Source organism: Natrix helvetica (genome assembly GCF_964273705.1).
Source record: "Natrix helvetica genome assembly, chromosome: 9".
NCBI lineage: Eukaryota > Metazoa > Chordata > Lepidosauria > Squamata > Natricidae > Natrix > Natrix helvetica.
Genome location: NC_138560.1, coordinates 17,182,704 through 17,194,716, shown reverse-complemented (window position 1 = coordinate 17,194,716; position 12,013 = coordinate 17,182,704). Strand labels below are relative to the sequence as shown.

Below are 12,013 nucleotides of genomic sequence, written 5' to 3'. Positions count from 1 at the left end.
TTTTAAACGAATTTCTTTTGTAGGTTACTTTTAAGGATCAAAGCCAAGCTGAAATACAGCAATCTCTGCCAGCGGGTGAATGCACTTTTTATCTCTCACAGGGAGTTAATACAATGCTTCTCAACAGCAGGAAAACAAATCGATGAGCTAGAAAGTGTGATAGTGTGACCTCATTTCCATCCCTTTCTCCTCTGCAGAGAAATACAATTTCCATAAACTATTTTCCTTACCAAGGAAGGGAAAAAACAGGTTCCTTTCCGAGACTGGGAGACATTGTCAAGAAGCATAGATTGATGGATGATATTATAAAGTCCAGGCCCTGGATTTTCATTCTGGAGAAAAAAAAACAGAAGAATCATTTGGAAAATGTCACAATGCCTGCCAATACTCGGGAAATGGGCTTGATCAACGTGTGCTTCAAACAGCTATTAACAGAAGGATCATGGAGGAGTTCTCAGTATGTGGTAATATTTATTTTGTTCCTTAATCATTAGATTTCTTGAAATTGTCTTGCCTGATGTAGAGCAAGGGGTCACTTATATGCAGGGGTAGGCTTCAAAAAATTTAGCAAGGGGTTCTCTGCCCGGTTGGTGGGGGGCGTTTTTGACCTCCCCGGGTTCTGGAGGTTTTTCTTGAGCCTCCAGGAGGGTGAAAACGGCCTTCCTGAACTTCCAATAGGCCAGTTTTTTGCCCTGTCTGAGCCTCTGGGCGCACCCTGAACTTACCTGCATCCAAAATGGACTGCGTGGGGACTCCTGGGAGGGGAGGGGTGGGCAGGTGCAGCCCGGAGTGGGATTTGGGGGTTATCCGAACTGCACAACTGAACTTGCTGAGATGTAGCGATCTTGTAAGATTTTGGCCATTATAACTTTTTTTTTAAAAAAAAACTTTTTTTACAATCATTTCTTTTTGGGATCCCATCTATGCAATCTGCTTTCAGATGCCGTATTGCCAGCAATGACCTGATCTGCAGATTTTAAAAAATAGACTATTTTTAATGACAGTACAATCAATGACCTTATGTCAACATAGACGTTTATTTTTTTTGCTCCTCTGTAAAAAACAAACAAACACCCAAGGGCTGGTTTTGCTACTTAAAGCACATTGTTGGTAAACAAAGATTCTTTGTGTTTATGCTAAAATTGGGCAGTTTGCTAAACTGACAAAAAAATTGACCAAAAAAGGAGCCCACTGCTCTACTTGGGAGCCATTGTGCCACAGGTCGTATTCAGTCAGTTCGGACAGTATTCAGCTGGTTGGAGACTCTAGAAAGAGTGCAGAGAAGAGCAACAAAGAGGATTAGGGGACTGAAGGCTAAAACATATGAAGAATGGTTGCAGGAACTGGGTATGTTTAGCTTAAAAGAAAGAAGGACTAGGGGAGACATGATAGCAGTGTTCCAATATCTCAGGGGTTGCCACAAAGAAGAGGGAGTCAAACTATTCTCCAAGGCACTGAGGGTAGAACAAGAAGCAATGGGTGGAAACTAATCAAGGAGAGAATGAACCTAGAACTAAGGAGAAACTTCCTGACAGTTAGAACAATGAATCAGTGGAACAGAAGTTGCCTCCAGAAGTTGTGAATGCCCCAACACTGGAAGTCTTTAAGACGATGTTGGATAGCCATTTGTCTGAAACAGTATAGGGTTTCCTGCCTAGGCAGGGGGTTGGACTAGAAGACCTCCAAGGTCCCTTCCAACTCTGCTATTGTATTGTAGGTTCACCTGAACCGGTAGTGACGAATTGCGGGAGGACCCACTCACCTGCCCCAGCTCCAAAATGTCCTACGTAGCCTCATTTCTGCTGCTGCGCACATGCAAGCACGCCATGTGCACGAGCAAAATGCATGCACGGAAGGCCGCATGCATGCATGGAAGGTGTGCACCTGTGACGCGAGGATGCGCATGTGCGCGCTCACAGTCGCAACCCGGTGATAAACCTAAGCGAATGCCACTGCTGCATTGTGCCCTTGGTGCCGAAATAAGGGCACGGGCCTTCCCCCATGGAGGATTTACCTGACATGAGCTTGACCTCATGGGTGGAGAGACACACAATGGCGTGAAAATGTGAAGAACGTTTCCATTCTCGTAAGCCACTCAATATCTTGCTGGCTTGTGCTTTCATTTCTGGTCAATTGTCCCTGTGCTCTAAGCAGATTCTTCTTTTGCTTGTTTCCAAATCAGAATAATCTCGTTTTAATGGAGCATATCTCACGTTACACGGCAAAGCGGGCCTCAAGCCAAAGATTAGGTTTCTCCAAGCGTCTGTGCAACGGCCCAGAGAGACTCAAGGAACGCAAATCCGTGGCGTGCCTAATCCCACCTAGACATCTGATTTGCCCTGAATTCTTTAAGCGTGTGGGCAGAAGAACGTATTATTTTAAGGAGCCACACCTCTCCTGACTCAATTTCCACCCAGAACGACATTTCTTTTATTCCTCAAAGAGTGCTGGGTGGGTTTGCTATTTATAGAAAGAAAGAAAGCAAAATGAGACGGTTGTCCTGAACGCCACTTTCGGTCTTCTGAAGATGACTCAGGGAGCTTTCATTCCCAAAAAAGGGCCTGAAAAGATTTTGCAAAAATGTCGCGCAGTCAAGAGAAACAGTGACGCTGACCAAGGTGGCATCTAGAGGAGGGGTCTCCAACCTTGGCAACAGACTTCAACTCCCAGAATTCCCCAGCCGGCTTTAGGTAAAGGGAAATGTGCAAAGCATCATCCTAAAAATCAGGAGAAGTTTAACCTCACTATCATAGCTGCCATCCTGGCTTTTTTGCCACACCCTATGGATGCCCCTGGCAGGCCTGAGACTCTCTCTCTCTCTCTCTCTCTCTCTCTCCCTCTCTCTCTCTCTCTCCCTCCCTCCCTCCCTTCCTCCCTCTCCCACTCCCCCTCTCTCCCGTGTGTAAAAAATGACTTTTCTCTAGGTATATATCAGAGGTAATATTCAGCTGGTTCGGACCGGTTCAGCCAAACCAGTAGCGGAATTTGCCCATCCTTCCCAGCTCTATATCATCCTATTTAGGCACATTTTTTAGGCCCAGCACATGCGCGGAAGGCACACACATGAGAAAACCACATGTGCGGAAGGCCAAGCCCATGCGTGGAAGGAGCCCATGTGCCCGCAAATTGGTGGTAAGAAAATGTGAAACACACCACTGGTGTGTGGGTGGGTGGGTGTATGTGTATATATATACACATATAATGTATATCCGTATCCCTAGAGAAAAGTCAGAATGCCACCTGCTCTCCCCCTAAAACCTGGGAAGAAGCGAATGTTCTCTAGGGATACTCCAGAGCCTGCCAAAACTTTGTATTCCTTGTGGCTTGGCTGCCTGCCTGCAAGTGTTATGAAGCAGGAAATTCCTGGGAGGAGAAAGGGGCACTTTGTAGAGCTGACTTTTTCAAAGACTGCCTGCTTGTTGGGCTTTGAGAACTCAGCCTCGGGCATGGGTTCTTTGGTTGTCCAGCCAAGATGTCCATCCAGGTGAGATGCTTTCCTTGGCTCTGCCAGCTTGGCTTGGCAAGTGGTGCATTTCTCAGCCAGCTATTGTGAGGGAGGAAAGGGCTGGAAAGCTGCATGTTTTTGATGGTGGAGGAGAAGGAGGGAAGGAGGGAAGGCAGGTGGGGCCTCTGGCAGTGACTGAAGAACTGGAGGTGTGAGAGAAGCATTCTTTCTGGCTAACCGTTCTTCCCATCTGCTCCTTTCTCCTGGCCAATCATTTAAATAGGTGTTTATTTCCAAGCTTGGAGATGGGTGGACTTCAACGCCCAGAATTCCCCAGCCAGCATGTTTGAAAGCTGGAAAAGTTTGACCCCAGGACACACAAGGCAGTCTTCATGTTCTCTCTGCCACACCTGTTGACATGATACTGGCTTTGTCTATTCCTAGCTCATGCTTTCAAGCAGGTGTGTTTAACCTTGGGAACCTTAAACCTAAAACGTAGAGACTTCAGCTCCCTGAATTCCCCACAAGTCTCAAAGTAGCCAACATAGGGCCCTTGGAAGTCAAGGAAGTCAACCAGTCTTAAAGTTTCCGAAGTTGGGAACCTCTGCTTTGAACAATTTTAGTTTGGATCTTTTCATTCTGGAAAGTCATTTGTCTTCCCTGCTTAATCTAAATCTGAGCGATGGTGAATTAATGTTGGAGTGCTTCACACACACACACACACACACACACACACACACACACACACACACACACACACACACACACCCAATACACCAAGGGTGTCCAAACTTGGGAACTTTAAGACTTGTGGACTTCAACTCCCAGAATTGGCTGGGGAATTCTGGGAGTTGAAGTCCACAGTCTTAAAGTTCCCAAGTTTGGACACCCCTGCAATACACAAACACTTTAGGGCAGGGGGTCACCAACCTTTCAGACCTCAGGGACCACTAAATTCCTTATTTTAAATTCCACGGAGCACTAATATGATCTGCCTAATGACCGGCTGGGTAGGCGTGGCTAGGTGGTCATGTGACTGGGTGGGTGTGGCCAACTCGATGTCACTCACCTCGAGGGGAGCCTTGCCAGGGTCTACTTGCACCCTTCCCTCCCAGCCTCTCCTCGCCTGCCCGCCAGGGTTCCTTGGGGCCCCAACAGGAAGCAATTGTTGGAGTTAAGCAGCCACCATGAGAAAAGAGTTGACAAAACAGCTCAGTTCAAATTGGATCTGACCAAGAAGGAGTGTCAGCAGAAGCACCTCACTGAGGACTACGAGCATAGGCTTTCCAAGAAGAGGGAAGGCCTGCGGGAGTCCAAGGCCACGTACCGGCATCTGGAGGCTCAGTGGGCTGAGATGGTCAGCCAGTTCCGTGATGCAGTCCCACTGGAACGAGGTTCTCCGGCTCTTTGCCACCAGCGGCGCTTCCCTCCAGCCTTCACCCAAAGCCCCGCACCAGGAGGCTGAATCAGAACCCAAGTTGGAATTTCTAACACCCTCCAACCCGCACAAAAAGACCCCGAAGGGGGAGACTCTGCAGCAACACAAATATTCATTGCACGTATCTGACACAGGGGCCGTAATTTGAAGACTCCTGATTTAGTGCAATATAAAAAATGCAAATAATTTTTCAGTGGACCACCCAAAAAATTTCATGGACCACCACTGCCTTAGGGCATTCATGATTACATGACTTGACCAGACTTGTTCAATCATTGGTAGGTTTTCTGGGAGGTGTTTCAAAGGAGGGGGAAGGAATAGACATCCTTGCCTATTCATCAGTCGTCCAGCATATTTGGGATATTCTTGGCATCACTAATCAGGACAATACATTTTACTAACCACAAGGACAGCAACCAAAATCAAGAAGCAGATTTATTCTGTCAGCAAGACGTAGTCTCTATGCAGTAAGGGTTGAATTATTCTAAAGATGCTCGGTAAGGAAAGGTTATGAATGGAAATGGCTGAGAGAAATCAGGAAGGTAAGATAAAAAATCTCATTATAAACAAATGGGAAACATGGATTCATGAACAAGCATGGCAGCTTCCTTTAGCACATCTTCTTGTTGGTAGTTGTGAAGTCGTGTCCGACCCATCGCCACCCCATGGAGAACGTTCCTCCAGGCCTTCCTGTCCTCTACCATCCCCTGGAGTCCATTTAAGCTCACGCCGACTGCTTCGGGGACTCCATCCAGCCACCTCATTCTCACATCGATCTACTACTAAAACTATATACTACTACAACTGTCATTCTGTTTAACTGCTTGTCGCTTTGTACCCTCAAGATAGCCCAAATGATACATTGTAACGTGACAAATTTTGAATAATGTTATCTCAAATCCACTAATTTAAAAGGAAAAATAAAGCAGAGTCATCACCCTGCCAACAAAAGTGCCTATAATCAAGGCTATGGTTTTCCCAGTTGCAATGTATGGCTGTGAAGGTTGGACCATAAGAAAGGCTGGAGGCCTTTGAACTCTGGTGCTGGAGAAGACTCCTGTGAGTCCCTTGGACTGCAAGGCGATCCAACCGGTCAGTCCTAGAGGAGATCAACCCTGGCTGCTTTTTAGAAGGCCAGATCCTGAAGAGGAAACTCAAATACTTTGGCCACCTAATGAGAAGGAAGGACTCCCTGGAGAAGAGCCTCATGCTGGGAAAGATGGAGGGCAAAAGAAGAAGGGGACGGCAGAGAATGAGGTGGCTGGATGGAGTCACTGAAGCAGTAGGAGTGAGATTAAATGGACTCCAGAGGATGGTAGAGGACAGGAAGGCCTGGAGAAACGTTGTCCATGGGGTCGCGATGGGTCGGACACAACTTTGCAACAAAAACAACAACAAAAGAATACATACAGTCATTGACTTACAACAGTTCATTTAATGACTGTTCAAAGTTACAGTGGCAGTGAAAAATGTGACTTATGATCCTTTTACATAGTTACAATCTTTGCAGCGTCCTCAGGATCATGTAATCAAAATTTAGATACTCGGCAACTGACTGGTACTTTCTGACAGTTGCAGTGTCCCGGGGTCACGTGATCCCCTGTTGCAACCTTCTGACGAGCAAAGCCAATGGGGGAAGCCAGATTCACTTAACAACCCAGGTTACTAACTTATCAACTGCAGTGATTCAACTTAACGACTGAGGCATGAAAGTCTGCAAAATGGGGCAAAAAACTCACCTAACCAACGTCTCATTGAACAACAGAAATTCTGGGCTCCATTGTGGTCGTAGGTTGAGGACTACCTGTACATAAAAAGCATCAGGAACCCACTACCCGGGGGAATTGAAATTTTCACAATGTTCAGACCAGTTTTATGTGCAAAGTTATGGCTGTTGCAGCAATCCCTTGTGGGCATGTGATGATGATTTGCAATACTCCCTGTCAATGGTATGTAGAAATGACCTCAAGGGCCCGGGGGAGAGAGATGCTACCTACGAAACAATGATAAAAGAGGGAGGAGCCCCCAGCGGCTTAAAGGTCAAAGGAAGAAACTTAGGAAGGGCCCACCCTAATGGGTCAGGTGGTTAATGATGACGGGCAGGAAGTTTGTAACTTCAGACTTGCAAGATTCTGTAGTCTAATTATAATAATGTAGATTTAGCTCATCTATTTTACAGTTTCCTGTCGTCCAGTTTCCCTGGGAGAGCTGATACTCTCTGACAGCTTCCCAAGAGCCAAGTCAATGGGGAAGCCTCAGGAAGTCAGAAGCCGCTCCTGCTCCTTCTGCTGTTTTGCGCGCTTGTGGTCAACAGATCAAGGTAAAGATAAAGGTTCCCCTCGCATATATGTGTTATTCGTTCCCGACTCTAGGGGGCGGTGCTCATCTCTGTTTCAAACCCAAAGAGCCAGCACTGTCTGAAGACGTCTCCGTGCTCATGTGGATGGCATGACTAAACGCTAAAGGCCCACGGAACGCAGTTACCTTCCCACCAAAGGTGGTTCCTATTTTTCTACTTGCATTTTTTACGTGCTTTCGAACTGCTAGGTTGGCAGAAGCTGGGACCAGTAACAGGAGCTCACTCCATTACGCGGCGCTAGGGATTCCGCCAAACTGCTGACCTTTCTAATCGACAAGCTCAGCCGCTGAGCCACTGTGTTAGTCTAATGCACTGTATTAGACAAGGTGTTGTCTAATACCTCCTAATACCATTGCCTTTCTCTCTCTTACGAAATCCCAAGGTTTGGAGCTTTTTTAGATTTTCTTTTATCCTTCCTTCATTACTTTTATAAATAACTCAAGGTTTCAAACATACCTAATACTTTTTCTGTCTCCTGTTTTCAACACAACAATAATCCTGTGAGGTGGGTTGGCTTGAGAGCAGAGGACTGTCCAAAGTCATCCATCTGGCTTTCATGCCTAAAACAGGACTAGAACTCACAATCTTCAGACTTCTAATTTGGTGACTTAGCCATTAGACCAAACAGACTTAAGTTACTGAGCAAATCTTTTTATTCATTTCTTCTTTTCCCCCCTTTGGTTTTAACTGGTTTGTAGCCCTTCATGGCAACTTCTTAGAGACCTCGGTAGCTGGCAGTGTATAACTTCAAAATAAAATACTTTATTTGCATTCCATGTGTTAAGAACAAATACTTTCCTCCAAGTAAGATTATTTCCGTCTGTGCAAAGCAAGGTAATATAAAATAGACATTGAAAAAGGACAGGGGAAAAGACTCACACCTCTGCTTCTGGAAAGAGAACAAAGATCTTGGCCTATGGCAGGGGTGCCAAACTTGCAGCATCACGGCAGTTCATGTGACGTATCGTGACTTTTTTCCCCTCCTTCGCTAAACCGGGCGTGGGCGTGGCCAGCCTGTGACGCATCCACCCCACAGGCCACAAGTTTGACAGCTCTGGCCAGGGGTGGTTTTCACTTAACTTCCCTACCGGTTCGCAAATGTGAGCACGCCACATCCGCGCATGCGCTTTTGGCTAAAAAGGGCCTAAATGGGATGCCGTAGAGCTGGGACAGATGGGTGGAGCCACCCACGATTTCTGCTACCATTCGGGCAAACCGATCCGAAATGGTATAATACGACCTCTGGCCCTGTCCTGTGGGGTGCTGGTAGTCTGTTCCTCCAGAAGGTGATAGGGGTTTTGCACAAAAATTCAGGTTTAAAAAATGTCTTGAATCTTAATTGAAATGTCTTAATACCACTTTATAATGCCTTGGTAAGGCCACACTTGGAATACGGCATTCAGTTTTGGTCGCCACAATGTAAAAAAGATGTGGAGACGCTAGAAAGAGTGCAGAGAAGAGCAACAAAGATGATTAGGGGACTGGAGGCTAAAACATATGAAGAACGGTTGCAGGAACTGAGTATGTTTAGCTTAAGAGAAAGAAGGACTAGGGGAGACATGATAGCAGTGTTCCAATATCTCAGGGGTTGCCACAAAGAAGAGGGAGTCAAACTATTCTCCAAGGCATCTGAGGATAGAACAAGAAGCAATGGGTGGAAACTAATTAAGGAGAGAAGCAACTTAGAACTGAGGAGAAATTTCCTGCCAGTTAGAACAATTAATCAGTGGAACAGAAGTTGCCTCCAGAAGTTGTGAATGCCCCAACACTGGAAGTCTTTAAGAAGATGCTGGATAGCTATTTGTCTGAAACGGTATAGGGTTTCCTGCCTAGGCAGGGGGTTGGACTAGAAGACCTCCAAGGTCCCTTCCAACTTTGCTATTGTATTATTGTATTGTATTGTATTCTCGCATCCTTATGAGAAACAATGGCAATGATTTAGGATTAGATTTTTAATCTTTTAACTCATGGGAGCACCGTTGTGGAACGCTGCACTTTAAAGCACACATACTTACACATACCCAATATATGTGCCCAGCTTTCAATGCAGTTTTGAACAGCTTAGGTCTCCTCTTTTGTGAGGCTCTACTATCCCCTACTGGTCTAAAGGGAAATTTACAATACCAAAATAGAAGAATCTTGCTTTAATAATCTGTGAGTCTCAGCCTTTTTTTTCCACCAAATGATTGTTTCCGGGATTCTTGGTATCACCCATGACCAGGGGTGGGTTCCTGCCCGTTCTAACCTCTTCTATAGAAGAGGTTCCACAAATCTACAGTGCCGTTTAGAACCGGTTCCAGCTCCCTCCCCCCGCCCATCCGCACATCATCAAGATGAAGAGCCAGAGGAGGAATTCTGGGAGTTGAAGTCCACAAGTCTTAAAGCTGTCAAGTTCGAACACCCCTGGGGTTTTTTATTCTAAAGGGTTAGGGGTGCAAGGGTCTTGTAACTTGACAGCTTTAAGACTTGCGTGCTTCAAATGCCAGAGTTTCTGAGCCAACATTTTGGTTGCTAAGCAAGAGCGTTGTTAAGTGAGTTTCACCACATTTTACAAGTTGGCCACGCCCATCCAGTCACATGGCTGGCAAGCCACTCCCACCCGGTCACATGCCTGGCAAACCACCCCCAACCAGTCACATGGCTGGGAAGCCACTCCCACCCAGTCACATGGCCAGCAAGCCACTCCCACAAAGCAGGCCACACCTACAGAAGAGGTTCTAAAAAATGTTGAAACCCACCACTGCCTATGACCATTCATTTGGAATAAAAACCAATTTGGAGATCTGTTTATAATAGAAGATGTGGGTGCGTCATCACTAGAGGATTTAAGAAGAGGTTGGACAGCCACTTGTCTGAAATTGTACAGGGTCTCCTGTTTGAGCAGGGGGTTGGACTAGAAGACCTTCAAGGTCTCTTCCAATTCTGTTATTCTGTTCTGTTAAAGGCCTTGAGTTGTTATGTAGCTTACAGAAGCTGGGTTTTGGGTCTGTATGTACCTTCTGTATCAGTGGTGGATTCCGGATCCCGTCGCACCCGGTACGCTCCGACAGGGCTGGGCGTCCACCTCATGCACATGCACTGCACATGCATGCACACGCCACCACCCTACGACACTCCAGCTGTTCAGTAGAGGTCACACAGGTGCTGTATGTTGCACGTGTGTGCATAACTAGCCCAGTTGGCTTAAAAACAGGTAAGGGAGCCAGGCAGGCGGGTGGGCCCACCGAAATATCATTCCGATATGGTGGCCACTGCTCCTACTATACCCCCCAGAACCCACCACTGTTCTGTATCCAACAGACCATTATTTCCTAACCTTGGCAACTTTAAGACCTGTAGACCTCAACTCACACTATTCCTATACTGACTGCAGAATTCTGGGTGTTGACGTCCACACTTCTTAGAGCTGCCAAGGTTGAAAAAAACAGCATCATTTCCCTCCAGCATTACACAGCAATCGACCATGGCTTCGCTTAAAGAGAACATAAACTTATCAACGGACAATAAATCACCAAATGTTCACCAACAGGAAGTTCAATGAGCACTGGAAAAGAACAGCACGTTCCCAATTTGCTGCCTGTTCCACAATTGTCAACATCAATTTCACACAGGAAGCAACCAATATCTAGATATGAACCACCACCCCCATCATCAACCAAATAAATAATTTCCCGATAGCAAGACACCAGTCACTGACAAAACAACGCTGCCCACAGAACCATCAACCAATCAAGTAACCAACCAACCAACTTCTGCTCTGATGAAGTTACCTACTAGAGCAGGAGTGTCCAACGTTGGCAACTTTAACACCTATGTATTTCAACTCCCAGAATTCCCCCGCCAGCCATGATTGGCTGACTAAGGAAATCTGGGAGTTGACATCCACAAGTCTTAAAGTTGCCAATGTTGGACAGCCATGTACTAGAACCGTGATGGCGAACCTATGGCACGCGTGCCACAGGTGGCACACGGAGCCATATTTGCTGGCACGCCAGTCATCAGCTCCAGCACGTATGCACACGCTGGCCAGCTGATTTTTGGCCTTCCGGGGGGTGGGGGAAGCCATTTTCACTCTCCCCAGCCTTCAGGAAAGCCTCCAGTGGCTGGGGAGGGCGAAAAACAGGAACAAAGGGCCAACAGGAAGTTCATTCCTGAACTTCTGGTTGGCCCCTTGGGGCCATTTTTTGCCCTCCCCAGGTTTCAGGAAAGCCTCCAGAGCCTGGGGGTGGTCGTGTGTGCATGCGTGGGGGGGGGTTATGTGCACATGTGCAGATGGACGGGGAGGATTGAATCGGTGTGGACACGCATGCGCAATTTTGGCACACCATCAGAAAAAGCTTCGCCATCACTGTACTAGAATAATGAAAACTTTACAGCACAAAATTCAGGCTCCAAGAACACCAATGATACAACATGGGCAACAACCCTCAGCTGAACAGCCATTCAACCAGGTTACATTCCCTAATAAGTAGAATATAGAATCAAGATCACCTGAAGGGTTAATACCACTTTATAATGCCTTGGTAAGGCCACACTTGGAATAATGCATCCCGTTTTGGTTGCCACAATGTAAAGAAGATGTGGAGACTCTAGAAAGAGTGCAGAGAAGAGCAATGAAGATGATTAAGGGACTGGGTATGTCTTGTTTAATGAAAAGAAGGACTAAGGGAGACATGATAGCAGTGTTCCAATATCTCAGAGGTTGCCACAAAGAAGAGGGAGGCAAACTATTCTCCAAGGCACCTGAGGACAGGACAAGAAGCAATGGGTG

The 12,013-nt window shown here is 46.4% G+C and overlaps 1 protein-coding gene across 3 annotated transcripts in view; it reads right to left on the bottom strand.

The window, feature by feature from the left end:
- Positions 1-12,013, bottom strand: part of STPG1 (sperm tail PG-rich repeat containing 1) — a 47,412-nt gene that overhangs the window by 30,132 nt on the left and 5,267 nt on the right. For all 3 annotated transcript variants that reach the window (XM_081961992.1, XM_081961990.1, XM_081961991.1), the window contains exon 4: positions 231-332. In XM_081961992.1, the coding sequence (XP_081818118.1) occupies positions 231-332 (102 nt within the window). The remainder of the gene's footprint in view (positions 1-230; positions 333-12,013) is intronic.